Source organism: Hypanus sabinus, chromosome 1 (genome assembly GCF_030144855.1).
Source record: "Hypanus sabinus isolate sHypSab1 chromosome 1, sHypSab1.hap1, whole genome shotgun sequence".
Lineage (NCBI taxonomy): Eukaryota > Metazoa > Chordata > Chondrichthyes > Myliobatiformes > Dasyatidae > Hypanus > Hypanus sabinus.
Window position 1 is genome coordinate 204,681,167 of NC_082706.1, and position 27,163 is coordinate 204,708,329.

Consider the following 27,163-nt stretch of genomic DNA (forward strand, 5'->3'; position numbering starts at 1 on the left):
ATCCCATTGTTCCAAGAAACTGAGTTCAATCCTAATTTTAAAAACTGTTCAGTTCTGGTCACTTCATTATAGGAAGGCTGTAGAAGCTTTAGACAGGGTGCAGAAGAGATTTACCAGGATACTGCCTAGAATAGAGAGCATGTCTTATAAGCATAGGTTGAGTGAGCTAAGGCTTTTCCCTATGGAGTAAGGGAGGATGAGAGATGACATGATAGAGGTGTACAAGGTATTAAGAGGGACAGATTGAGTGGATAGCCTGAGGCTTTCTCCCAGGGTGAAAACGGATAATACAAGGGGGCGCAAATTTGAAGTGATTGGAGAAAATAATAAGGAGAATGTTGGAGGCAGGATTTTTACACAGAGCGGTGGGTGCGGGGAGGGCACTGCCAGGGCTGGTGGTAGAGGCAGATACATTAGGGACATTAAAGAGAATTTTAGATAGGCACACAGATGAAAGAAACTTTGAGGGTTATGGAGGAGGGTAGGGTTAGAGTAAGGTTAAAAGGTCAGCATAGTATTGTGGGTGGAAGGGCCTGTACTCTGTTCTAATTTTGGTGCTGCCCGTGTTGAGTTTCCACCAAACACCCCACTTTCCCTCCACTCTAGAAAGATGCACCAGTGGGTTAGCTGGCCACTGTAAAATGACCCTTAGTGTAGAGATAACGGGTAAAAGAATACGGAAGTTGATGGGCGCATGAAAGGCAGTACTTTATAGAGAAATAAGAGGAGGAATAGGATGCTATTCTGGAAACTAACAAAGACCAATGGACTGAATCACCTCCTGAATTATTAAGTAAGGCATAAAAAAAGGATTCTGGCTTTGATATGACTCAGAAGATTTCCTAGCTCTGGAAACAATGAAACATAAGTTCTGGACAAATCTTGATCATTATTGAAAATACAAAGAGCTTAAAAGACAAGAACCACTTTAAAAAAAATCATAGGTTAGAAAAAACATTGACTAAATTAAATCTGACAGAAGTAACACATTCTGTTGAGGTTAAGTCGAAAGTCCTGGGAAAGGGATCATTTCTTTTTCACAGTTTTCTATAAATTACTAAGGTAAAAAATAGCTCCTGCATTCACCTGAAATATTTCTGCATTCAAAAAGAAGGCAACATACATAAAATGCTGGAGGAACTCAGCAGGTCAGGCAGCACCTATAGAAATGAATAAGCAGTCAGTGTTTCAAGCCGAGACCCTTCTGCAGGACATCTAGTAAGCATCTAGTGGCTTTATTTAAACATACTTTGATTTGAATTGAAAATGGATACAGAGCCTGCAGATATAATTTGGAAATGAGCTTATGGGCATGTGGTGTGACCTCATCAACATTTAACTGTGTGTTTACACCACGATTGTACATTGATGTGAGTAAGTTCCATGCCTTCTTTAATAATCATAGTTATTGGGCATTATAGCATAAAAACAAGCCCTTTGGCCCATCTAGTCTGTACCAAACTGCCAAGTCTCATCAACCTGCATTTAGACCATACTCCTCTCATCCACGTACCTATCTAAATTTCTCTTAAATGTTGAAATCACAGTCTGGTATGGAGGTTCCAATGCACTACAAGATGCTGCAGAGGGTTAAGACTCGGCCAGCTCCATCATGGGTACAACGAACATCATCCTAATGAACAACATGACCAACGACGAAGTCCTGCAGACTGTTCACAAAACTATTCCTTTTACTTCTTTCAAATACAATTATATAACTAAACTGCGTGCAATTGCAACCTGAGATTTACATTTTGATGGTGTGTTTTTGAGTCAATTCAGCAATCTGTTGCTTTCCTGTCTCTGAGGGAGTTTGGTGAGGTTGGGAGCAGAGTGGGTGGCCTGGAGATGCCATTGCTTCTCTCTGATTAAGGCATCAAGCAAAGCTGATGAATACAAGAGTAGATTTCAGGCAGGTGCTTGGCACCGTCTGCCAGTGTTGACCGGTTTTCCTCTTCCTCGTGCTAGCTGCTGTCAAGGGAAAGTGCAGGAGTCATGGGATCCTCTGTTGCAAGGATTGATCTACAAGGCTTGTTGCTCTGGACTTGTTTCTGGGGACTTTGAAGTTCAAGTTACATAATTTTCTAGATTATAGTTATTGTTCTTCTGTTGCTTTTTTGAGCTGTTGGACGAGGCAATTGGTACAGACTAGGGCGCTTTGGTGAAAATTGGCTCTGCAGCCTGCAGCTTAATGTGAAAAAGACTAAGGAGCTGGTGGTGGACCTGAGGAGGGTTAAGGCACCAGTGACCCCTGCTTCCATCCAAGGGGTCAGTGTGGACATGGTGGAGGATTACAAATACCTGGGGATACGAATGGACAATAAACTGGACTGGTCAAAGAACACTGAGGCTGTCTACAAGAAGGGGCAGAGCCATCTCTATTTCCTGAGGAGACTGAGGTCCTTTAACATCTGCTGGACAATGCTGAGGATGTTCTATGAATCTGTGGTGGCCAGTGCTATTGTGTTTGCTGTTGTGTGCTGGGGCAGCAAGCTGAGGGTAGCAGACAACAACATTCGTAAGGCCAGTGATGTTGTGAGGGTGGACGGTGGTGTCTGAAAAGAGGATGCTGTCCAAGTTGCATGCCATCTTGGACAATGACTCCCATCCACTCCATAATGTACTGGTTAGGCACAGGAGTACATTCAGCCAGAGACTCATTCCACCGAGATGTAACACTGTCATAGGAAGTCATTCCTACCTGTGGCCATCAAACTTTACAACTCCTCCCTCGGTGTGTCAGACACCCTGAGCCAATAGGCTGGTCCTGGACTTATTTCCACTTGGCATAATTTACTCATTATTTAATTATTTATGGTTTTATATTGCTATATTTCTTCACTATTTTTGGTTGGTGCAGCTGTAACGAAACCCAATTTCCCTTGGGATCAACAAAGTATGTCTGTCTGTCTGTCTGTCAGTTGGTTAGCGGTGCTAAACTGAACTGGACAGAATACTCCTGGTGTTCACTTACATTTTGCTGTTTGCACAATTTGTTCTTTTTTTGCACATTGGTTGTTTTTGATGTTTTCCTGAGTGAGTTCCATGGTGTTTCTTTGTTTCCTGGCTGTCTGCAGGAGGAAGAGTCTCCAAGTTGCATTTTGTATAATTACTCTGACAATAACTGTACTTTGAACTGTTGAACTCTTCAACCATCAAGGACATCTTCAAGAGGCTGTGTCTCAAGAAGGTGGCATCCATCATTACGGACCCTCACTACAAGGGACATGCCTGCTTCTCATTATTACCATTGGAGACTGACGACCCACGTGTAAAAAGTCAGAAACCATTTCTCCCTTCCACTGTCAGATTTATGAACAGTTCATGGACTGACAAACGCCACTCCTTAAAGTTAATATGCATGTACTCCATGAATAGTATCCTTTTTTTTTGGTACCATTTGCACTCAGTGGCCACTTTATTAGGTATGCCTGTACACCTGCACATTAATGTAAATATATAATCAACTCAATGCATTATAGCATGCAGGCATGGTCAAGAAGTTCAGTTGTTGTTCAGACCAAACTTCAGAATGGGGCAGAAAAGTGATCGGAGTGACTTCCACCGTGGAATAATTGTGGTAACCAGAAGGGTGGATTGAGTATCTCAGGAACTGATGATTATCTAGAATTCTGACACACAACAGTCTCTAGAATTTACAGTGAATGGTGCAAAAATAACAAAAAAACATTCAGTGAGTGGCAGTTCTGTGGGCAAAAATGCCTTGTTAATGAGAGAGGACACAGGAGAATGGCCAGACTGGTTCAAGCTGACAGGAAGGTGACAATAACTCAAATAACCAAGTGTTACAACATTGGTATGCAAAAGAGCATTTCTGAATGCACAATATATTGAAACTTGAAAAGGATGGGCCACCGCAGCAGACCATGAACATACGCATATTAAGTACAGGAATCACATGATAAATTACAAGGACCAATTAATCCACTAACCGGAGCATCTTTGGACTGTGCAGGGAAACCGGAGTACCTCGAGGAAACTCATGCAGTTCACGGAGAGAACATTCAATCTCCTTACAGATGGCACTGGAATTGAACTCCAGACTCCAGATTGCCCCAAGCTGTAATAGTGTCGCACTGTCCACTATGCTCCTATGGCACCCTAACACTAGCAGTAATTGGGATTAAGTTTTATATAGATTGATGTGGACAGTATGGTATATAGTTGTTTATATACTGGAGTGCATGGGAGGGGTAGCACCTCTAGATGGGGGGCTTGTCACACTCCTTGGAGTGGCTCGTCATCTATTGGTCCCCACCAATTCCCAGCTCTCACCTGTGGCTCCTGGTAGCTGCCTGCATGCAACAGCGGCCACACCCCGGGCAACGCCTTCGACAGGCCGGCTAAACCAGGTGAGGGTAGCCAAGGGGTCTGAAACCCTCGGTGAGATAGGAATTTGCTCATCCCAGCATGCGAAGACTGCTTTGTTGGATCAGGCGGAGGAAACCCCGGGGGTTCAACGGCCTGAGAAGGTGTTGCAGCAGTGCATGTGGGGTGCGTAGGGCGCGGCAGAGCGCTTAAGAAGACGCGACCATCCGATGCAGTCAAGGAAGTTGTCAGACGTAATGGTTCTTCGTGCCACTGGATCCTGACTTCTGAGGCTGAGAGAAGTCAGAGAAGTGCAAGGCTTTTCCACTTTAATATCTTTCATGCACTGGTTACATGGTGCAACAAGGTCGGCTGGTGGCGCAGTGAGAACAGCACCAGGCTCGAGAATGGAGGTTCCGGAGTTCGATCCAGTGACAGGCCGTCCCCGAGCGCGCTCTCCATCCGTGCCGGGTTGATGTCGAGCTCGCAACTCAGCCTCATAAAAAAAACACCGCCACCCTGCACAATGTAGTCTTCCTCAGACCCCGACAGACAACCATTATTATTATTATATATGACAGCAATTTAATTCCTAAGTATTTATTATACAGATTTTCCAAAGCTATACCAACATTAAACAGGAAAAGGAGCTCTGGGTTTCAGACAACAAATTAACATTACCTAACATGAGCTTTAAACATTGTTTGTTGATAGAAGTTCAAGCCAGACACCATGGTACATTTAGTCTCATAATGGATTTAGAAAGCTATAAGCAACTCTTAATTGCAAAAATAACTGTGATTATGATTTATTATCTCAAAGTGCATCTTAAGAGAGGAATGGAAAGGTTGGGTGAGACTAGAACTTGGGCTCCTAGGTTAAGGATGAAAAGTGAAATATTTAAGGGGAACCTGAGGAGGAATTTTACATAGAACTTAACAGACAGTACAGGCCCTTCAGCCCACAATGTTATGCCAACCTTGTAACCTACTCTAAGATCAATCTAACCCTTTCCTTCTACACTCTTCAATCAGAGTGTGAAACAAGCTGCATCCGGAAGTTGTGGATGTCATTTCAATTGCAAATTTTAAGAGCAGTTTGGATAAGTCCATTGATGGGAGAGGTATATGAGCTGTATTGCTCAATGACTCGATGACATCTCCCTATACTTTCCTCCATTCACCTTAAACAACGACCTCTAGTATTGGCCATTGCTGGACTGGGGTAAAAAGTCTTTGGCTATCCACTCTACCTTTGCCTCTCATAATATTATACACCTCTATCAAGTCATCTCTCATTATCCTTTCTAGAATGAGAAAATTCCAAGCTCAATCAACCTTTCCTTATAAGACATAGTCTGTAATCCAGGTAGTGGTCTGATATTCACTCCTCCTTGAGGCTTTACTCCTGAACTGACTGCATCGGCACTCATCGCAGAGCTGAACCTGGCTCAACGGCTGTGGCCAGTAGCCATCAGGCTCCTGGACTGGCTGCAGCATTGACCTAGCTCCATGGCCGTGGATTTAGGGTTATAGAGTCACTGAACACTACAGCACAGAAACAGGCCCTTCAGCCCATCTAGTCTGTGCTGAACCATTAATCTGTCTAGTCTATCAGCCTGCACACGGACCATAGCCTTCCATACCCCGCCCATCCACGTACCTATCCACATTTCTCTTAAATGTTGAAATTCTATTGTGTTTCTTTGTTCTGTGGCTGCCTATAAGAAGATGAATCTCAAGGACTTATGTGCTATACATACTTTCATAATGTACTTTGAACTTTGGTAAATCTCCTCTACACCCTCTCTAAGGCATCCATATCCTTCCTGAAATGAGCTGACCAGAACTGAACACAATACTCCCAAATGTGTTTAACAAGAGTTATATTTTATTTTATTTTATAATTTTTTTTATTTTATTTTGTTTCCCCCATGCTGCTAATTTTAACCCTGTACTCTAACTTCAAATTCGATCTTCCAAAATGATCACTTGGCACTTTTCCAGATTAAAATCCATCTGCTATTTCTTTTCTGGGATACATGAACTATTGGATCTCTTGAAATGCCTGCCACAACTGCTCTACTGCCTTAGCCACTTAACCATGTTTCCAGTCCATTATTGTCAACTTTCTTAGGTTTTTGTCAAAAAGAAAAAATTTGTGGAGATGGATCTAAGCATGTTCAAAGCTGCAAAAAAAAAACAGACCACAGATTTATGGTTACAAAATGAAATTAAAGTTTTAAAGATCAAAGTCCAAAGAATATTTAGTACGTACACTATATACAACCTTGAGGTTCGTCTCTGACAGGTATCCACAAAACAAAAACAAACAATAGAACCCATTAAAAGAAGACCATCAAACACCCAATGTCCAAAAAAAGAACAAATCATACAAACAATAAAAGTAAGCAAATACCATTGAGAACTTTACATGAATCTAAAATTTTTTCCTTCCCTGTGAATCAAAGTAAAATTAAATGTACAAATAGCAACAAGTTTTAAAGCAGCATCAGGGATTGCTGGGTTTCTGCTTCCTCTAAATTGTTTCTGGGTTTACTTCAACTCTTCTTGAAACAAGGGACCATGAATGGTAATTTGGCAAATACAGCTCCAAATTTTAATACACAAAATAAAAATTCCTTGAGGAAGAAATGTATATGTTTCAATAATTTGTAAAAAAAAAATGAACAAGACAGTTTGCTTAGAAACTTTTCCAAATGTCAGGGACTTCAAAACTTACTGTCAATATCCACAGAGTCTGAGACTACTTGTGATAGAAGTGCTGGTTGCAATTAAACACAGGAAGGATATTGAAAACTTCCTAAAAGTATGATAACCACTACAGAAGAAATAAATGAAAAAACATAATTGAAACCATATCCGAAACCCACATCCTTATTGTTTACCAGTAGCATTCAAAGGACATCGTTGAGCTGCAAAAAGCACAAGGGTCTTGACTTTTAAAACTTGAAATCGTCCAGCACTAATACATGAAATAACACATCTGTCTAAGGTTAAAAGTTTAAAGAATGCTTACAACACTAAAACAATTTTTCTTCATAGCTGAGGCTTTATAAGGCATTGCAGAGACCACACTTGCATTATTATGTGAGTAATTTTGCGATCCTTATCTAAGAAAGGATGTACTGGCATTGGAGAAGTTCCACAGGAGGTTCAAGAGATGATCCTGGGGATGAAAGAGTTAATGTATGAGGTGCATTTGATGGCTCTAGGCCTGTACTCGCTGGACTTTAGAAGAATGGTTGGTGAGGGCCTCATTGAAAACTATCAAATATTGAAAGACCTATAGAGTGGACATAGAGAGAAGGTTTCCGATAGTGGGAGGAACTAAGTTCAGAGGGCACAGCCACAGAAAGGACACCCCTTCAGAAAAGAGATGAAAAGAAATTTCTTTCACCAGAGAGCGATAACTCTTGTAGAATTATTTGCCACAGACAGCTGTGGAGGCCAAGTTATTAGGTATATTTTAAGTAAAGTTGACAGGTTCTTGATAAGTCAAGGTCTTAAAGGTTACGTGGAGCAAAGAAGGAGAATGGGGTTGAGAGGGATAATAAATCAGCCATGTTGGAATGATAGAGAGGACGATGGGCAGAAAGGCCTAAATCTGCTCCTATGTTTTATGATCTTAAACTCAAACAAGCCAAGTAGTCAACAATTTTAGTAGAACTAAAATAATCTACACCTTAGGCTAATGAAGTCTTACATTTACATAACACCTATCATGATTTCTACAAAGTATTTCTGGAAGGCTATCACCATTGAAGGGCAGGAAACTGTGCCACTCATTGCCACTCACTCACAGTGAGGTTTCAAAAAAGTGAGAGAAATTATTAGATGATCTATTGCCATGATAACAGCTGTGGAAATGGTTCAGAAATATTTTACAAACACTGTGGAGAGGTTAGAAAGGAGAAACTGACAGACCACTTCATCGAGTACCTCTGCTCCATTTGTCAAAAGCGGAACTTCCCGGAGGCCCAACATTTTAATTCCAATTCCTATTTCTATTCTGACATGTTGGTCCATGATGAGACCACGCTCAAAGTGGAGGAGCAGCACCTTATAATCCATCTGCATTACCTCCAACCTGATGGCATGAATATCAAATTCTCCTTCCCTCTTCACCTATTCCCCACTCTGACCCCTTACCTCCGACCTCTTCTCACCTGCCTATCACCTGCCCAGGTTCCCTTTCTCCTGTGGTCCACTCTCCTCTCCTATCAGATTCCTTCTTCTTCAACCCTTTATCTTTCCAATCACCTTCTAGCTTCACCTATCACCTAACTATCCTCCTTCCCCTCCCCACATCTTTTTATTCCGACTTACTTCCTGGAAATGAATAAAGAGTCAGTCCAAGACAGTTCATTCCTCTCCATTCCTCAACAAACTCAACACTCATTTACAAACGAGAGAAAATATGCAGATGCTGGAAATCCAAGTAACACATAGAAAATATTGGAGGAACTGAGTAGACCAGGCAGCATCTATGGTCAAAAATAAACAGTCGACATTTCAGGCCAAGACCCTTCATCAGATGAGGTCTTGTTCCTCCAACCTGAGTGTTGCCTCAGCAGTATCTCAAACTTCCAGTGATGCACACCCACCCGCCACCATTCCCTGTTATTCCCTCTCTCACCTTGTCTCCTTACCTGCCCATCACCTTCCTCTGGTGCTCCTCCCACTTCCCTTTTCCTCTATGGACTTCGATACTCTCCGATCAGATTCCCTCTTCTCCAGCCCTGTATCTCTTTCACCAATCAACTTCCCAGCTCTTTACTTCACCCCTCCCCCTCCCTTGAATTCACCTATCGGCTACTACCTTGTATTTCTTCCTCCGCTCCCCCCACCTTCTTAATCTAACCTCATCTTTTTTTCTCCAATCCTGATGAAGGGTTTCAGCCCGAAATATATCAATAGACAATAGACAGTAGGTGCAGGAGTAGGCCCTTCAGCCCTTCTAGCCAGCACTGCCATTCATTGTGATCATGGCTGATCTTACACAATCAGTACCCCGTTACTGCCCTCTCCCTATATCCCTTGACCCCACTATCTATAAGAACTCTATCTAACTCTCTCTTGAATGCAACCAGAGACTTGGCCTCCACTGCCTTCTGGGGCAGAGCATTCCACATATCCACCACTCTCTGGGTGAAAAAGTTTTTCCATATCTCTGTTCTAAATGGCCTACTCTTTATTCTTAAACTGTGGCCTCTAGTTCTGGACTCACCCATCAGCGGAAACTTGCTTCCTGCCTCCAGCGTGTCCAATCCCTTAATAATCTTATATGTTTCAATCAGATCCCCTCTCATCCTTCTAAATTCCAGTGTATACAAGCCCAGTCGCTCCAATCTTTCAACATATGACAGTCCCGCCATTCCGGGAATTAACCTTGTGAACCTACGCTGTACTCCCTCGATAAGAAGAATGTCCTTCCTCAAATTTGCACACAATACTCCAGGTGGGGTCTCACCAGGGCCCTCTACAGCTGCAGAAGGACCTCTTTACTCCTAAACTTAATTCCTCTTGTTGTCCCTCTTCTTTTTTCTGTAACTTTTCTCTGTAACCTTTGACCTCCCACAAAGCAAGTACCTCAGATTAAATAATCCAATGATTTGGCCTCCACAGCCATTGGTGACAATTAATACAACAGATTCACCACCCTCTGAGAAATTTTTCCTCATCTGTGTTGTAAAGGGACGTCCTTCTCTTCTGAGCCTCTGGTGCTAGATTCCGCAGTATAGAAAATATCCTCTCCATGCCCACTCTATCAAGGCTTTCAGTATTCAATAGCCAACAGGCTTTTTACCTATAGCATACATCAATATCAGTTACTGGTTAAAATGCAAAAAGTAATGGCAGAAACTTTACAATAAGCTGCAGTGAAAAATTATTTCATGTTAGCAAAGACACAAATACAGGATGTATGAGCATCCAAGGAGAGGCAAGATAGTATAGCAGTTGGCATAATCGCTTTACAGTGCCAACAATCAGTGATCAAGGTTCAATTCCTGCCACTGAGGGATTGTAAGCAGTTTGTTATGGCCATGTGGGATTCTTCCGGATACTCTGGTTTCCTCCCACATTCCAAAGATATATGGTTAGGATGGCTACACTGGCGCTGGAAGTGTGGCAATACTTGCAAGCTGCCCCCAACACAATCCTCAATCTGCGTTGGCCGTTCACACAAAATGATATTATTCTACTGGACGTGTCACACCTCAATCTGGCCACAAAAAGGAGGCTGTGATGACAGTGTCAACCCCTTCCTGCTCACCCACCTGTTAGGTAATTATTACTTCATTGTTATCACCTGTCACTTGTTTGTAGCCCGATATAAATTCCATGTCCCTTGTGTTGTTTTTGTTCCATCTTGGAATCATCTTTTGTTATTGAAGTTTTGCCTTTGTATGTAGGAATCTCTCGTTTCTGAAACTCTAGCTGATTCCTTTTTTGTATTTTGACTTTGCCTGTACCTTGCTTGCTAAGGAATCCAGTAAAGCCTTGTTGGACTTTTTCCTTTAATGTCGCGAGACTTTTCTCAACAATTGGTTTCACCACTATTCTATGTGAAGGAAGTTCAAACTGAAGAAGTTACTGCATCAGCTAAACCAAAGCTATTCTGCAACATATGGCTTCCCAATGTCCTTGCCGTAATGTTAAGTATATGAGCAGTCAACATTTTGCATAAGTTTTGTACAGAAAATATTTAATTGATTGACATACCTGGGATGAAAGCAAATTGCAGTCAATATGTAGACCTCTTCCAGTCTTCTGTCGCTGTAGCAGCCCTGCCATTATGGCTCCATGACTGTATAAACCTGTAGCTAGGTCTGTCATGGCCACTCCAGGTCTAACTGGGTTGCCATCCTAATGAGAAAGCAAAAACAAATTGAAAATCTCTTACAGATTTAAGACAAGTGCTTATGTCATTGAGACAGTGTAAATCCTAAAGCTTGTTTGAAATCATGGCCCAAACAGATGTGAAGGAATATGTTGTGGTTCTAGGGGTTTGTTTGCATTTGCTCACCTTTCTGATGTTTTATATCTGATTAGTGTCCTCTTGGAGTACTGCTCAATACACTGAAGCGAAACATTCCTCAAACAATCCCCTTTGAATCAACATATCAAGAATGTTTAGAAGAGGACACATATAATCACATGGGAACTGTATTCAACACTGCTGCTCAGAAACAGGTCCTTCAGCCCATCTAATCCATGCCAAACCATTATTTTACCTAGTCCCATCAACCCACCTAGACCACAGCCTATAAAATCCATGTATCTTTCCAAGCTTCTTAAGTGTTACAATGAAGCCCACAGCCACCACTTCCACTCTCGCACCTCCTATGAATGAAGAGCCTCAGCCCCTCCTTTCAAATATTTCACATTCTACACTTAGCCTATGACCTCTAGTTCTAGCCTCACCCAACCTCCATGGAAAAAGCTTGCTTGCATTTACCCTGTCTGCCTTAATATTGATTAGGATTACATATACACTAATATTGATTTCAATTTAATAACTTCTCTTTTAGATAAGGCTTTGGTCAGGCTACACTTGGAATAACATGAGCAGTTTTGGGCCCATTATCTAAGAAGATATGTGCTGGCATTGGAGAGAGTCCAGGGGAGGTTCACAGGTATCATTCCGTGAACAAAAGAATTAATGTATTTACATCTCCACTGTGAATGCCCACAAGTAAATTAACCTCAACATGTATGAACTTTGATAATTAATTTACTTTAAATTTCCAAATCTCTGGGGGCTGATTTTATCCAAGAGCACTGTGGGAAGCTAGGAAAAAAGTGCAAGAACCATGGCTGAGATACACATCACCATTACAAGTTTGTGCACAGGATATTGTATCTCATGAATGTAATTGAGTAATTTTTTTCAATAAATAACCAAGGAAGCCAATGAGGACAGGATCATAAACCCAGTCTATATGGACTTCAGGCAGGGCTTTGATAAATTTTCACATGGTAAGTTAGATTACATGGGACTTGGGAAGTGCTCGCTAATGTGGAGAGGATATTTCATATAGTGGGGGAGTCCAGGACCCAAGGGCACAGCTTCAGAATAGGACAGCCCTTTAGAACAATTTGAGATGGATCTTTTTACCCAGATGGTGGTGAATCTATGGAATTCACTGCCACAGACAGTTTTGGAAGCCAAGTCATTGGGTATATTTAAAGTGGAGGTTGATAGGTTCTTGATTAATCAAAGGTTACAGGGAGAAGACAGGGGAATGGAGTTGAAAGGGATAATTAATCAGCCATGATTGAATGGCAGAGAAGACTCAATGGGCTGAAACATATAATTCATCTCTTATGATCTTTTTCTGTGCTATTGTAAAAGATTAAAATGAAAAAAGACACAGCTGTCAGGCAGCCTCAGTGATGAAATAGAAAGTGAAAGTATATGCACAGGTTTCAACAAAGACATTGGCTCATTCTTGGTCAGCAATCTATGAGAGGTTTTAGTATATAACTTTCAGTAAAATAACTTAAACTATGGTTTGCAACCAATTACACCTGGATTCCGTTCTAGGATTGATCATTGGCTCAGTGAAACACCTCCTGACTACTGGTCTGAAATCTGATATACACCTAAACTATTGTCAGGCACTGTTAGAGGCTTCAATATTTTTTGTTGCCTCAATTTATACACCTCGTACATTTTTTTCTACAGTCAAGATAGCTATTTCATTGAAACAGAAAATGGTCCATTATCTCATTAAAAGACGGTTGAGTGAACTCAGCCTTTTCTCCTTGAAGCGACGGAGGATGAGGTGACCTGATAGAGGTGTATAAGCTGATGAGAGGCACTGATCATGGGGATAGTCAGAGGCTTTTTCCTAGGGCTGAAATAGTTGCCACAAGAGGACACAGGTTTAAGGTGCTGGGGAGTAGGCACAGAGGAGATGTCAGGGGTAGGTTTTTTTACGCAGAAAGTGGTGAGTGCGTGGAATGGGCTGCCGGCAACAGCGGTGGAGGCAAATACGATAGGTTCTTTTAAGAGACTTTTGGATAGGTACATGGAACTTAGAAAAATAGAGGGCTATGGGTAATCCTCGTAATTTCTAAGGTTACGACATGTTCGGCACAACTTTGTGGGCCGAATGGCCTGTATTGTGCTGTAGGTTTTGTTTCTATCCTAAACCAAGGAATAGTGAGGCAAACTATCAGCAGTTGTACTGAAGTGACAAAAAGGGCAAGGTCTTAAGACACCAGAGTAGATATAGGCCATTTGGACATTGAATCTGCTCTGCCATTCAATCATGGGTGATATATTATCCCTCTCAACCCCATTCCCTTGCCTTCTTCCCATAATTTTTAATGACCTTACTAATCAAGAGTCTTAGACTTTCATTCCTGACTATCCTGCTGGTGACTTTACAGTCTGGAAAATATAATTATAGAGCAAGACTGCTGTACGAGAGGGATATCAGGGACTGCTGTGTACTCTGCTTTGTGGATAGATGGCTCACAGCAGCAATATTGGACAGAGCGCTACAGCCTCAAACAAGAGAAAATCTGCAGATGCTGGGAATGGTGCCGCATACCATGGGCAAGCTCCGTTCCAACTTTACAGTATACTTCTGATTTCTGCGATTTCCTTCGCAGTTCTTGTTCAAGTAGCTTATAGTCACATCAGATACGATAGACTGACTCTAATGAACATCAGGAAGATGCCATTTACCCACTACATGCTGCCTTTTCTACAATGGGATACCCTGCTTGCACAATCAATGGGAGAGTCACCTGCTACACCACCGCTCCCTAGGAAGCAGTGTTTGAGGGGAGGGAGAAGGGCTGGCATCCTGTTGAGGTGGCGTGCTAATCGGCCACCGCTCCCAGGCATACTCCTGGCTATCGTTCAGTCCTCAGACAATAAACTGTGCGAACTTACAGACAGAAACTTCTACCAGCAGGAAACAAAGGAATGTAACATTTTGTGCTTTGTGGAGACCTGGCTGACGGAGGAAATACCAGATCACGCCATCAAGCCCTCTGCGACTGGATCCTTACTTCTTCATCGGAACACCACAGTCTGTGCAGGTTGAAAATAACATCTCCTCCTTGCTGACCATCAACACTGGAACATGGCAAGGATGCGTGCTAAACCCACTGCTCTACTATCTCTCTACCCACAACTGTGTGGCTCAGCATGGCTCAAGCGCCATTTTAAATCTGCTAATGACACAACTATTGTTATCAGAATTTCAGATGGTGACAAGGAGGCATACAGGAGTAAGACTGAAAAGCTGGTTGAGTGGTGTCGCAGCAACAGCCTTGCACACAACGTCCGTAAGACCAAGGAATTGATTGTGGAGGGAAAGTCAAGGGAACATACACCAGTCCTCATTGAGGGATCAGTAGTGGAAAAGGTGAGCAGTTTCTATTTTTTGTAATTTATTTTTTTATTGAAGTTTATCATCAAACAAGCATTTCTATGATGTATTTCAGATATTGTACATACATATCATATTGTCATATATGCCACAAATCTCCACATAATATTTATCTGAGGTACACACTTATAGAAAGGAGAGGAAAGAAAGAACAAGCGAAAGGAGAAAACTATGTACAAGTAGGGAGTGATTTTTTTACAACATATTCATTCATTTGTGAGAATAAAATCAGGCCTATGAGGTGTTAAGTAGTTAAACCATTTGTCCCAGTAGGAATCAAATTGTTCCAACTTATGATTAACAGATGCCGTTATCTTCTCCATTTTGTAAATGTCCATTGTAATTTGCATCCATGCATTTGTTGGGCTCTCCTGTGATAACCATTTCCTAGTAAAAGTCACCAGCCACCAGCAGTATATTCATTAAATATCTATCTCTTTTCAACCATTCTTGAGGTATATACCCAAAATATATGGTCTTACTTTCTAAGGGTAGTTCACACTTAAAGATGTTTTGTAGGGCATTGTGTATCCCCCTCCAATAGTCTTTGATAGCAGGGCATTCCCAGAAAATATGATAATGGTTTGCATTTTCATTTCCACAATTTCTCCAGCAAACAGGGAGGTTACTATCATAATGGGATTTCTGACAGGATGTAATAAAATATCTTATCAAGTTTTTCCATCTGAACTCCCTCCATTTCTGTGAACTAGTACACTTCCATTGATACCTCCATATTATTGTCCATTCTTCCTCAGATATAATTATCCCTCCTTCCTCCTCCCATTTTGTTTCAATGTATGAAGTCAAATATGTTTTAAGATTTGACAAACCCTTATACACACTTGAAATGAGTCTACTACCGTTATCTGAGTTATATGCTTTTCTAAATAGCTTTATCAAGCATGTTCTTGCCTTGGTTACATTTTTAACCATCCTATTAACATATTGTTGCATCTGTAAATACCGATAAAAGTCTTGTTTTTCTAATAAGTGTCTCTCTTTAAGCATTTCAAAATTGAACAGTGTTCCTTCTTTCATTATATTGCAAAGAACTGATATTCCTTTAGTTGTCCAGTCCTTAAATCTAGCATCCAGTTTATTTGGCGTTAAATCCGAGTCATATGCACACCATTTGAGAATTGCAATATCTCCCTCTAGTTTATATTCTTTTATAATAGATTTCCATATTTTAAGAGTCCATTTCACCCATGGGTTATCAATAGTATTTATGTACCTTTGTAGGTTGTTATCAGCCAAAATTGCCTGTATGGGAATGAGAAGTATCCCCTCCTCAATGTTTTTCCACTGAGCATCGTATGATGGGTTGCACCAACACATCACAGCTCTCAACTGTGCTGCAAAATAATCATCTCTGAGAGAAGTTAGGCCCCATCCCCCCTTTTCCATGGCTAATTGCAAAGTTTTGAGACGAACACTAGCCTTTTACCTTGCCAAATTTATCTTGGTAACATTTTGTTCCATTCATTGAATTGATTTTGATTAATCTCTATTGGTAGGGTCTGAAAGAGATATAATAGACTGGGAAGTATATTCATTTTAATAGATTCAATCCTTGAACTGAGACTGAAAAAAGGAATTAGGTTCCACCTTGTTATATCTTGCTTAATTTTTTTATATAGGCTGTAATTGCATTCTGATAAATTTGCCAAATCTTTTGGCATAATGATGCCCAAATATTTGAAAGACCCTGCCATGCCCAGGGATACTTACTTTCAATTTCTCTTGGTGGGCTATAGTTATATGAAAGTAATTGGGTTTTATCTATGTTGAACTTGTATCCTGATAATTGACCATATTGTTCAAAGGATTGCATAAATTTAGGTAAAGAGTACTTTGGTTGCCCTAGATAGATCAAAATGTCATCCGCGTAACAAGCCAATTTATGCTCTGTCCCTTTAATAGTAATTCCCCTGTTATCTTCACTTTGTCTGATGTATTGAGCTAATGGTTCCAGGTATAATGTGAAGAGTAACGGTGACCATGCACAACCCTGTCTCGTGCCCCTTTCTAGGGTAAAACTATTTGATAAATATCCATTGATTTTAATCCTAGCAGTAGGGTTGTCATATAGTGCCTGTATGGTTTTAATAATTGTGTCATGGAAACCAAATCTATGTAAAACTCTGTAAAGAAAACTCTAATTAACTGAATCAAATGCCTTTTCAGCGTCTAAGCTTATCATTATTGCTTCAATTTTATTTTTTTGTATATGATCCATAATGTGAAATGTTCTTCGTATATTGTCTTGTGTTTGGCATTGCTGTATAAAACCTGTCTGATCGTTATGTATCAGTATGGGTAGAAACTCTTCTAATCGTTTGGCCATGATGGAGGTAAATAATCTATAATCTACATTAAGAATGAATATTGGTCTAAATGAGCCACATTCCATTTTATCCTTGCCTTCTATCGGTATAGCTTCCTACCAGCTGGGTGGCATTTGTGTCTTTTTTAGAGCTCAGTTCAATGTGGGGAGTAAGACAGGGACTAGCTCATTTTTAAATTCTTTGTACCACTCTGCCATATACCCATTTGATCCTAATGACCAGCTTATTTTAAGCCTACTAATTGCAGTTTTTAGTTCAACTTCAGTTATGTCTATTTTGTTCTTCGCTTAAAGTGGGTAACTCTAGAGAATTCAGGAAGGTGTCAATTTGGGTTATGCTTTCGCCTGGAACTTTGGAATATAGAGTTTTGTAAAACACTTCAAAACCTTCTTGAATTAGCTTATTTTTTTATCATTTTTGTTCTTGGATCCCTAATTCTATGAATTGTATTTTCTATTTTTTTTCAGTTTCCACACCAGTATTTTCATAGACTTAGATCCATTTTCATAATGTCTCTGTTTTCAGGAACATTAAATTTTTCCTGATTTCTTGCGTAGACAAACTATTAATTTAATTCCTAATATTTTTCTCATGTACCCTGTGCCAAGTTCAATTTGAGTTTTTTTTCTAGTTCCTTCAGCCTATTTTGTAATTCCTCTAGTATTCTATTCCTTATTTTTTCTTATATGAAGATATCACTATAATTTTCCCTCTTAAAACAGCCTTCAGAGTATCCCATAATATGGGAGGTGAAACCTCTCCATTATCATTGAATTCTAAGTAAAGACCAATTTCTTTTTTAATTTGTTCCTAAAAGTAGGGATCATTGAGTAGACTTGAATTTAGTTTCCAAATAGTATTCTTGGTTTTAGCTCAAAATCAACAGATAAGTATATAGGTGCATGGTCACTTACATCTATTGTCCCAATTCCACAGATGTTTATTTTGTCTTTGTCTTTTCCAAATGTTATGAAATAGTCTATTCTTGTACAGTATATACAGAATAGGGGGCATAATATTGAGTGTAATCCCTTCTGTTGAGGAAAAGGTCCTTCCATATATCAATTAGACCAACATTCTCAAAACCTGTAGTAATGTGGCGACCCACTTCCTAGCGCACTTGAACCGGCTCACAAATAGCCAGCGCGCTGGCATAAAGATCCAGTCCCAAAAGGGCACCAGGTCTACTTCACTAACAAAGGGAAAAGCCCGCGCGGGACTGTGAGTACGTGCCTCCTACAGCATCCGCGCCCGGGGAGGGCGGGATCAGGGAGGCTTTAAAGCGAAGCCACGAAGTTCGAATAAAATCTTCTTTAACTGCAGTTTACCGACTCCATGTCGTTATTTCAGCGCCGCGTGTAGCACACCGCTACAATTGGTGACCCCGACGGTCCAAACGATTTTTGGACTGGAGATGAACAACGCCGCATCTGTTCATGCAGTTTCATTGAAACTACCAAGCTTCTGGACGCTGCGACTTCACCTATGGTTCCAGCAAGCAGAAGCCCAATTCCACGTTTGGCAGATAACCTCAGAGGACGCACGTTACTACTACGTGGTGAGCTCCCTCGACCAGGACACAGTGGCCCAGGTTGAGGATTTCGTACAGTCTCCCCCAGCGGATGCAAGTACATGGAATTCAAAGCCCTGCTCATAAGGACTTTCGGACTCTCATGGTGCGAGCGGGCTGCCCGTTTACTGCACCTGGATGGTTTGGGGGACAGACCTCCATAGGCTTTAATGAATGAGATGTTGTCTCTGGCCGGAGGACACAAGCCCTCCCTCATGTTTGAGCAGGCATTCCTGGAGCAGATGCCTGAGGACATACGCCTGCTGCTGTCTGACGCAGATTTCAGCGACCCCCGGAAGGTGGCAGCCCAGGCGGACTTGCTGTGGAAAGCCAAGAAGGTGAGTGGGGTGTCCGTTGCACAGATCACCAGGCCACGCTCCCAGCAGCAAACCAGACCCGGCCCGGCCACAGAGCCCGCTAACCCCAGAGGCAGGGGTGGGGAGCCCAACGAACAATGGTGCTTTTACCACCAGCGGTGGGGCGCAGAAGCCCGCCGCTGTAGCCCGCCCTGCAAGTTCCCGAGAAACGCCAGGGCCAGCCGCCACTGATGGCTACGGTGGCTGGCCATCGGGATAGCCTCCTGAATGTGTGGGACAAGCGGTCGAGATGCCGTTTTTTGGTCAACACCGGTGCCGAGATCAGTGTCTTATCTCCGACGAGTTACAACACCCGCAACAGGGCACCGGGTCCTCCCCTGAGGGCCGTGAACGGCAGCACAGTAAGGACCTATGGGACCCGTACGGTGCAACTACTGTTCAGCTCCAGCCGGTTCACGTGGGAGTTCACACTGGCCGCCGTAGCCCAACTGCTTCTGGGTGCGGATTTTTTGCGGGCTCACAGCCTACTGGTCGACCTGCCCAGGAAGAGACTGGTCCACGCTGAGACCTTTCAGACGTTCTCCCTGGGTGCAGCCCAGTTGCCAGCCTCGACTCCATCACGCTGTCCGACAACGACTTCACCAGGGTCCTGACTGATTTCCCATCGATTCTGGCACTGCAGTTCACGGCAGCCATGCCCCGACATGGCGTACAGCACCACATCCCGACCCAGGGACCACCCCTCCATACCCGTGCTCGAAGGCTTCCCCTGGACAAGCTCCGCCTGGCGAAGGAGGAGTTCAAGAGGATGGAGGAATTGGGGATCATACGGAGTTCCGACAGCCCATGGGCCTCCCCCCCTGCACATGGTGCCCAAAGCAACAGGGGGCTGGAGACCATGCGGTGACTACCGCAGGCTGAACGAGGCTACAACACCAGACCGCTAACCTGTACTGCACATTCAGGATTTTGCAGCAAACCTGCACAGCGCACGGATCTTCTCCAAGGTAGACCTCGACCGGGGATACCATCAAATCCCGATGAATCTGGACGACATCGCCAAAACAGCACTCATCACCCCGTTCGGCCTTTTCGAATTCCTCCGCATGCCGTTCGGCCTGAAGAATGCCGCACAGACGTTCCAGCGGTTAATGGACGCGGTGGGACGCGACCTGGACTTCACTTTCATCTATTTGGACGACATCCTCATAGCAAGCAGCAGTCGTCAGGAGCATCTGTCCCAACTCCGTCAACTCTACGCCCGACTGAGTGAATACGGCCTGACAATCAACCCAGCCAAATGCCAGTTCAGGCTCGACACCATCGACTTCCTGGGCCACAGGATTACAAAAGACGGGGCAACCCCTCTGCCCGCTAAAGTAGACACAGTCCGCCATTTTCCCCGACCCACCACAATCAAAGGCCTTCAGGAATTCGTGGGTATGGTAAATTTCTACCACCGCTTCCTCCCTTCAGCTGCCCGAATCATGCGCCCCCTGTTCGCCCTGATGTCGGGTCCGGGCAAGGATGTTACCTGGGACGAGGAGTCCGCCCCCCTTTCATTAAAATGAAAGAAGCTTTGGCAAACGCCGCGATGCTAGTGCACCCCAGAATGGACATCCCTACCGCCCTCACAGTGGACGCATCTAACACGGCAGTCGGTGGGGTACTGGAGCAACTCATCGTTGGCAACCCCTGGCGTTTTTCAGCAAACACCTGCGACCGCCCAAGCTCAAATACAGTGCTTTCAACTGGAAACTGTTGGCACTATACCTGGCAATCCGGCATTTCAGATACTTCTTGGAAGGTAGGCCCTTCACCGCGTTCACAGACCACAAACCGCTTACCTTTACGTTCATGAAGGTGTCCGACCCCTGGTCGTCCCGCCAGCAGCGCCATCTGTCCTACATCTCTGACTACACGACAGATGTCCGGTACGTCTCGGGTAAGGACAATGTCTTGGCGGACACGCTCACTCGCCCTAACATTCATGCCCTTTCCCAAGGGGTAGACTTTGCGGCGCTGGCAGAGGCGCAGCAGGCAGACGAGGAGATCCCTAGTTACAGAACCGCAGTCTCCAGTTTGCAGCTCCAGGACCTCCCAGTAGGCCCAGGTGAGAGGACCCTACTCTGTGACGTCACCACCAGCCAACCCCGTCCCGTTGTCCCGGCAAACTGGCGGCGCCATGTTTTCGACTCCATTCATAACTTAGCGCACCCCTCCACCAGGACAACCATCCAGATGGTCTCCAGCAGGTTTGTTTGGCACGGTCTCCACAAGCAGGTCAGTGAATGGGCCAAAACGTGCATGCACTGCCAGACAGCCAAGGTGTAGCAGCACACCAAAGCCCTGCCGCAGCAGTTCCACCCCACCCACCGGCGTTTCGACCACATTCATGTGGATATTGTGGGCCCCCTGCCAGTGTCGCACGGAGCTAGGCACCTCCTCACTATCGTGGACTGGTTCACCAAATGGCCAGAGGTGATCCCGCTCACCGACACCACCTCCAAATCTTGCGCCCAGGCACTGATCACCACCTGGGTGTCCCACTTTGGTGTACCAGCCCACATTACCTCCGACAGAGGCGCCCAGTTCACCTCCAGCCTGTAGCCAGCCTTTTGGGGACACAGCTGCACCACACAACTGCTTACCACTCACAATCAAACGGCCTGGTGGAGCGTTTCTACCGTCACCTAAAGTCAGCTCTCATGGCTCGCCTGAGAGGAGCTAACTGGTTGGATGAGCTTCCCTGGGTCCTACTCGGCATCCGCACGGCGCCCAAAGACAATCTGCAAACCTCGTCGGCCAAGTTGGTGTACGGCGCACCCCTGGTTGTCCCCGGGGAGTTCATACTAGCCCCAAGGGGGCACGATGAAGAACCCGCAGCAGTCCTGGGCAGAGTACGCGAGAGGCTCGGTAACCTGGCCCCCATACCCACTTCGCAGCATGGGCAGATCCCAACCTGCGTACCCAAAGACCTGCAGAACTGTAAGTTTGGGTTTGTACGAAGGGGCGGGCATTGGCCACCGCTGCAACGGCCCTACGAGGGGCCGTTTATGGTGATCAGGAATAACGGGTCCACGTTCGTGCTGGACGTTGGGGGGAGAGAGGAGGTTTTCACAGTGGACTCACTCAAACCGGCCTATGTGGACGTGGCGCAACCGGTCGAGTTCCCGGCACCGTGGCGCAGGGGCAGACCTCCCAAACGGGGTCCAGCCCAGACTGTGGACATTGGGGGGTGTATCGCCGGTTCTGGGGGGGGGGGGTGGGGTTATGTGGCGACCCACTTCCTAGCGCACTCGAACCGGCTCACAAATAGCCAGCACGCCGGCATAAAGATCCAGTCTCAAAAGGGCGCCAGGTCTGCTTCACTAACAAAGGGAAAAGCTCGTGCGGGACTGTGAATACGTGCCTCCTACAGCATCCGCGCCCTGGGAAGGCAGGATCAGGGAGGCTTTAAAGCGAAGCCGTGAAGTTCAAATAAAATATTCTTTAACTGCAGTTTATTGACTCCCTGTCATTATTTCAGCGCTGCGTGTAGCACACCACTACAGTAACTTCCTTATGTAAGGACTTTGTTTCATAGGTTTTTCTATTGGAAGAGTCTAACTTTGGTTATATTTGTAAATTTAGGTCTCCCCCACATTTCAGGAGACCCTCTGTTTCCATTACCATAATATTAGTAATTTTCTGAAGGAAACTAATATCACTTCCGGGTGTGCGTACATATTCAATAAAGTAACTGAATTTCCGTCTATATTCCCCCTTACCAGAATATATCTTCCCTCCTTATCTCCCATTTCGAATACTTTTTCAAAATTTAGCTTGCTTGAGATAGGAGTAGCAACTCCTCTCCCATGTCCTGATTTATATGAGGAGAAAGACAAACTACTTTTCCATGCTCATTACCACTTAAGTGAGTTTCCTGTAAATATACTACATGCGCTTGTTCTTTATTCATTTTGGATAGAATTTTACTGCATTTGATTGGATTTAACAGCCCATTGACATTATAAGAAATGAATTTTGCTTTGTCCTTAGCCATGTGTATTTACCGGTCAATATATCATTGAAATTAGCAGAATAAAACTTAATCGATCTAATCCCTGAACAAATAAGAACCAAGAAACACAAACCATGAACCAGGATCGCCGGAGGGTACTCTTGATCAAAACCAAGAAAAAGGCAACCAAGGTGTGATTCTAAGGCTGAGATCTCTAGTAGATGACCCTGAGTTGAGGTAGAGGAAATGTCTAGATGTGGGGGATAGCTTCTCCTACCTGTGAGTTGAGGGCCCCCATTGCAGTATTCATAAAAGTAAGTGAATAAATCTATGTCCATTACACAGAAAAGATTTTCCTGTGTATTCCTCCCATATACATATATATTCTCATTTAGGTGGAGAAAAGGAGTGAATGAATGAATAAAAAGGAATAATTGAGTAACATAAAATCCACATTATAAGAAGTATTTCTTCAAATAGGTATAGCACCATCTATTTTTGCTTCTGTTTAGCTTATCAACACTTTTAAAGTTAGCCAAACCTTATGGCTCTTCTGGAGGGGGTGAGGACTGTCTTTGGAAAACTCACAGTCTCTTCCTGATATACTTCTTTCGCCCTCCTCCTGTCCCCTGCTTTCTCGATTCTCTCACTATTTCCCAAGCAGAGCGGGATAACTGCTCAGCCTGGATTTCCCTCGGTTTGATCCCGCTGACAGGCAACCCTCTGGTCTTCACGTCTTTAGTCACCGCTTCCACTGTCTGATATAGTTACATCCCATCTTCGTAAAACACTCACAGTTTAGCAGGGTACGGAGTTTAGAATCTAATCTTTCCTTGCTTTAATATTCGCTTTACTTTAGAGTATTCTTTACATTTCTGCAGGATCGCCGGAGGGTAATCTTGATCTAAATATATATATTGATTTACCATCCAAAAACATCCTCTTCTTTCCTCAGGCCCTTCATAGAATCTGCGCCTTTGTATTGTATCAAAGGAATCTAATTACTATTGAGCGTGGCGTATCTTCTCTGTCTCCAGGAGGCCAGAGTGCATGATGCACCCTCTCATTTTCAAGCTCCATAGTCGAAGGAATTTCTAGTGGGTCCCACAGCAACTTTCGTACAAACTCCATCATAGACAAACCATCCACTCCTTCCGGAACATTGTATATCCTGATATTTTTACGCCGTAATCTTCCCTCCTGGTTAAGCAGTTTACTTTCTTGTTGATTTAATATTTTTACCATCTTACTTAGTACCCGTTCCATGTTTTGCACGCGATCTTCCACCTTCTCAATTCGTGTCTCTGCCACTGTTATTTTTTGATTGACGTTGGTGAGCTCTGACTTGATATCATTTAGTTGCTGCTTTATGTCTTTTTGGAATCCCCGTATCCATTCCAGAATGTTTACCATATTTGCCGCTTTGGCTGAACGAAGCCCATTGTCAGCCTCACTGCCACACGTTCGGGTAGGGGAGCTGCTCGCTGCACCCCTTTCGTCCACAGGCTCCGCAGTGATGCTTTTTTTAACCATTCTTTTTCCCCATTCTTGCCCCCTTATCAATTCAGATATTTTTGAAAGATCTTATATTTGATGGATTAACGGGGCAAAATATGTGTTTTTCTGGAGGAGCTAGTGACTTAAGCTGCCATTCTGGACGATGATGTCACCGGAACCCCAAGGTGAGCAGTTTCAAGTTCTGTGTGCCAACATCTCTGAAGATCTATCCTGGGCCGAACATACTGATGCAATTAAGAAGGCACGACAGCAACTATATTTCATTCCAAGTATGAGGAGAATTGGTATGTTACCAAAGACACTCACAAATTTTTACAGATGTACCATGGCATTCTAACTGGATGCATCACTGTTTGATATGGAGAGGCACTACAAAGGAACAGAAAAAGCTGCAGAAAGTTGTAAACTTAGTTCATTCATCATAGCACTAGCCTCCCCAGCATTGAGGACAATGTCAAAAGGCTCTGTCTCAAAAACAGGGCATCCATCATTCAGGACACTCATCACTCAGGGCATGTCCTTTGCTAATTAATACCATCATAGAGATACAGGAGCCTGAAGACACAATGTTTCAGAAACAACTTCTTCCTCTCTGCCATCAGATTTCTGAAAGGGCCAAGTGTCTATGGACACTACCTCACTGTTTCTTCCTCTTTCTTTGCACTAGTATATATAATGTGTTTCATTATGTATTGCAATTTACTGCAGCTTCAAAACATCAAATTTCATGATATACAGTACTTTGGAAAACATGTAGACACATGTAAAAATATTCTCTAAAGTAAAGTTTCTAAATAGCATAAGACTTACTATAAAGAGCAGTGAACAGTAAAACTCCTAAATCAAAACAGTATTTCGTGAGACCACCCTTTGCTTTTAAAACTACATCAATTCTCTTAAGTACACTGACGTGGAATTTTAAAAGAAAATTGGCTGGTAGGTTGTTCCAAGCATCTTGAAGAACTTGCCACAGTTTTTCTGCAGACTTTGGCTGTCTTACTTGCTTCTGTCTCTCCAAATAAATCCAGACAGCCTCGATGATGCTATGATCAAGGCTCTGTGGAGGGATGGGTTAGTAAGTTTTCTGATCACACATTGTATGAATGGTAAAATTCTTGGCAGTGTGGATAATCAGAGGGATCTTGGGGTCCGAGTCCATAGGACGTTCAAAGCAGCTGCATAGGTTGACTCTGTGGTTAACAAGCCATATGATGTATTGTCCTTCATCAATCGTGAAACTGAATTTAGGAGCCGAGAGGTAATGTTGCAGCTATATAGAACCCTGGTCAGATCCCATTTGGAGTACTGTGCTCAATTCTGGTTGCCTCACTACAGGAAGGATGTGGAAACCATAGAAAGGGTGCAGAGGAGATTTACAAGAATGTTGCCTGTATTGGGGAGCATGCCTTATGAAAACAGGTTGAGTGAAATCGGCCTTTTCTCCTTGGAGCAATGGAGGATGAAAGGTGACCTGATAGAAGTGTATAAGATGATGAGAGGCATTGATCGTGTGGATAGTCAGAGGCTTTTTCCCAGGGCTGAAATGGCTGCCACAAGAGGGCACAGTTTTAAGGTGCTGGGGAGTAGGTACAAAGGAGATGTCAGGGGTAAGTTTTTTACTCAGAGAGTTGTGATTACGTGTAATGGGCTGCCGGCAATGGTGGTGGAGGCGGATACAATAGGGTCTTTTAAGAGACTTTTGGATAGGTACATAGAGCTTAGAAAAATAAAGGGTTATGGGTAGCCCTAATAATTTCTAAGGTAAGGACATGTTCGGCACAACTTTGTGGGCCAAAGGGCTGCAGGTTTTCTATGTTTCTATGATGCAGCAATGCAGTCATGCAGCCCTGGGGGATTGCCGGTATCCAGCGTGATGCAGCAGTGCAGTCATGCTGCCCTGGGGGATTGCTGGTGTCCAGTGTGATGCAGCAGTGCAGTCATGCAGCCCTGGGGGATTGTTGGTGTCCAGCGTGATGCAGCAGTGCAGTCATGCAGCCCTGGGGGATTGCCGATGTCCAGCGTGATGCAGCAGTGCAGTCATGCAGCCCTGGGGGATTGTTGGTGTCCAGCGTGATGCAGCAGTGCAGTCATGCAGCCCTGGGGGATTGCCGATGTCCAGCGTGATGCAGCAGTGCAGTCATGCTGCCCTGGAGGGGTCACTGATGCTCAGCATAATGCAGTGAGAAATATTTCTGCCAACACTATAACTGACTGGCCTTTCTGTCAAGAGGTCCAAGATCAAGTTACAGAGGGAGGTGCTGAAACCTAACAAGGACAGTTTACCCACCAGCTTCTGAGGGATGATCAACAATAAATACCAAGCTGAAGTCGATAAACAGCATTCTGGAATATGATGCACCTTTTTTCCAGATGGGACAGGACAGGATAGAGTGGAGTGCAGAGGCTATGGTATCATCAGTGAACCGATTTGAGCAATAAGCAAACTGAAGGAGGGTTTTCCTTCTCCTAGATAAGCTGCCAACCACATCAGGTGAGCCCCATCTGCCTGAAGCTACTGGTTTTAAGGTGTCAGTAACCCACCTTTGCCCCTTCTCCTGTTAGTAGAAACAGTTCCATTGGGCTTAATAGCTAAGCCATGCATGAAGGCCAGGAACTGGACTTGGTTATCAGAGGCTATTT

At 43.6% G+C, this 27,163-nt stretch overlaps 1 protein-coding gene across 7 annotated transcripts in view; it reads right to left on the reverse strand.

Moving 5' to 3' along the window:
- sugct (succinyl-CoA:glutarate-CoA transferase) overlaps positions 1–27,163 on the reverse strand; it is a 515,386-nt gene that overhangs the window by 327,208 nt on the left and 161,015 nt on the right. For 6 of the 7 annotated variants that reach the window (XR_009514784.1, XM_059984527.1, XM_059984503.1 and 3 more), the window contains one exon: positions 11,076–11,219. The exons of the other annotated variant lie outside the window; for it this stretch is intronic. Coding sequence is in view for 5 of the 6 variants with exons in the window: in XM_059984527.1 (XP_059840510.1) it covers positions 11,076–11,219 (144 nt within the window). In the remaining variant the exon portion in view is untranslated. The remainder of the gene's footprint in view (positions 1–11,075; positions 11,220–27,163) is intronic. 7 annotated transcript variants of the gene reach the window in all.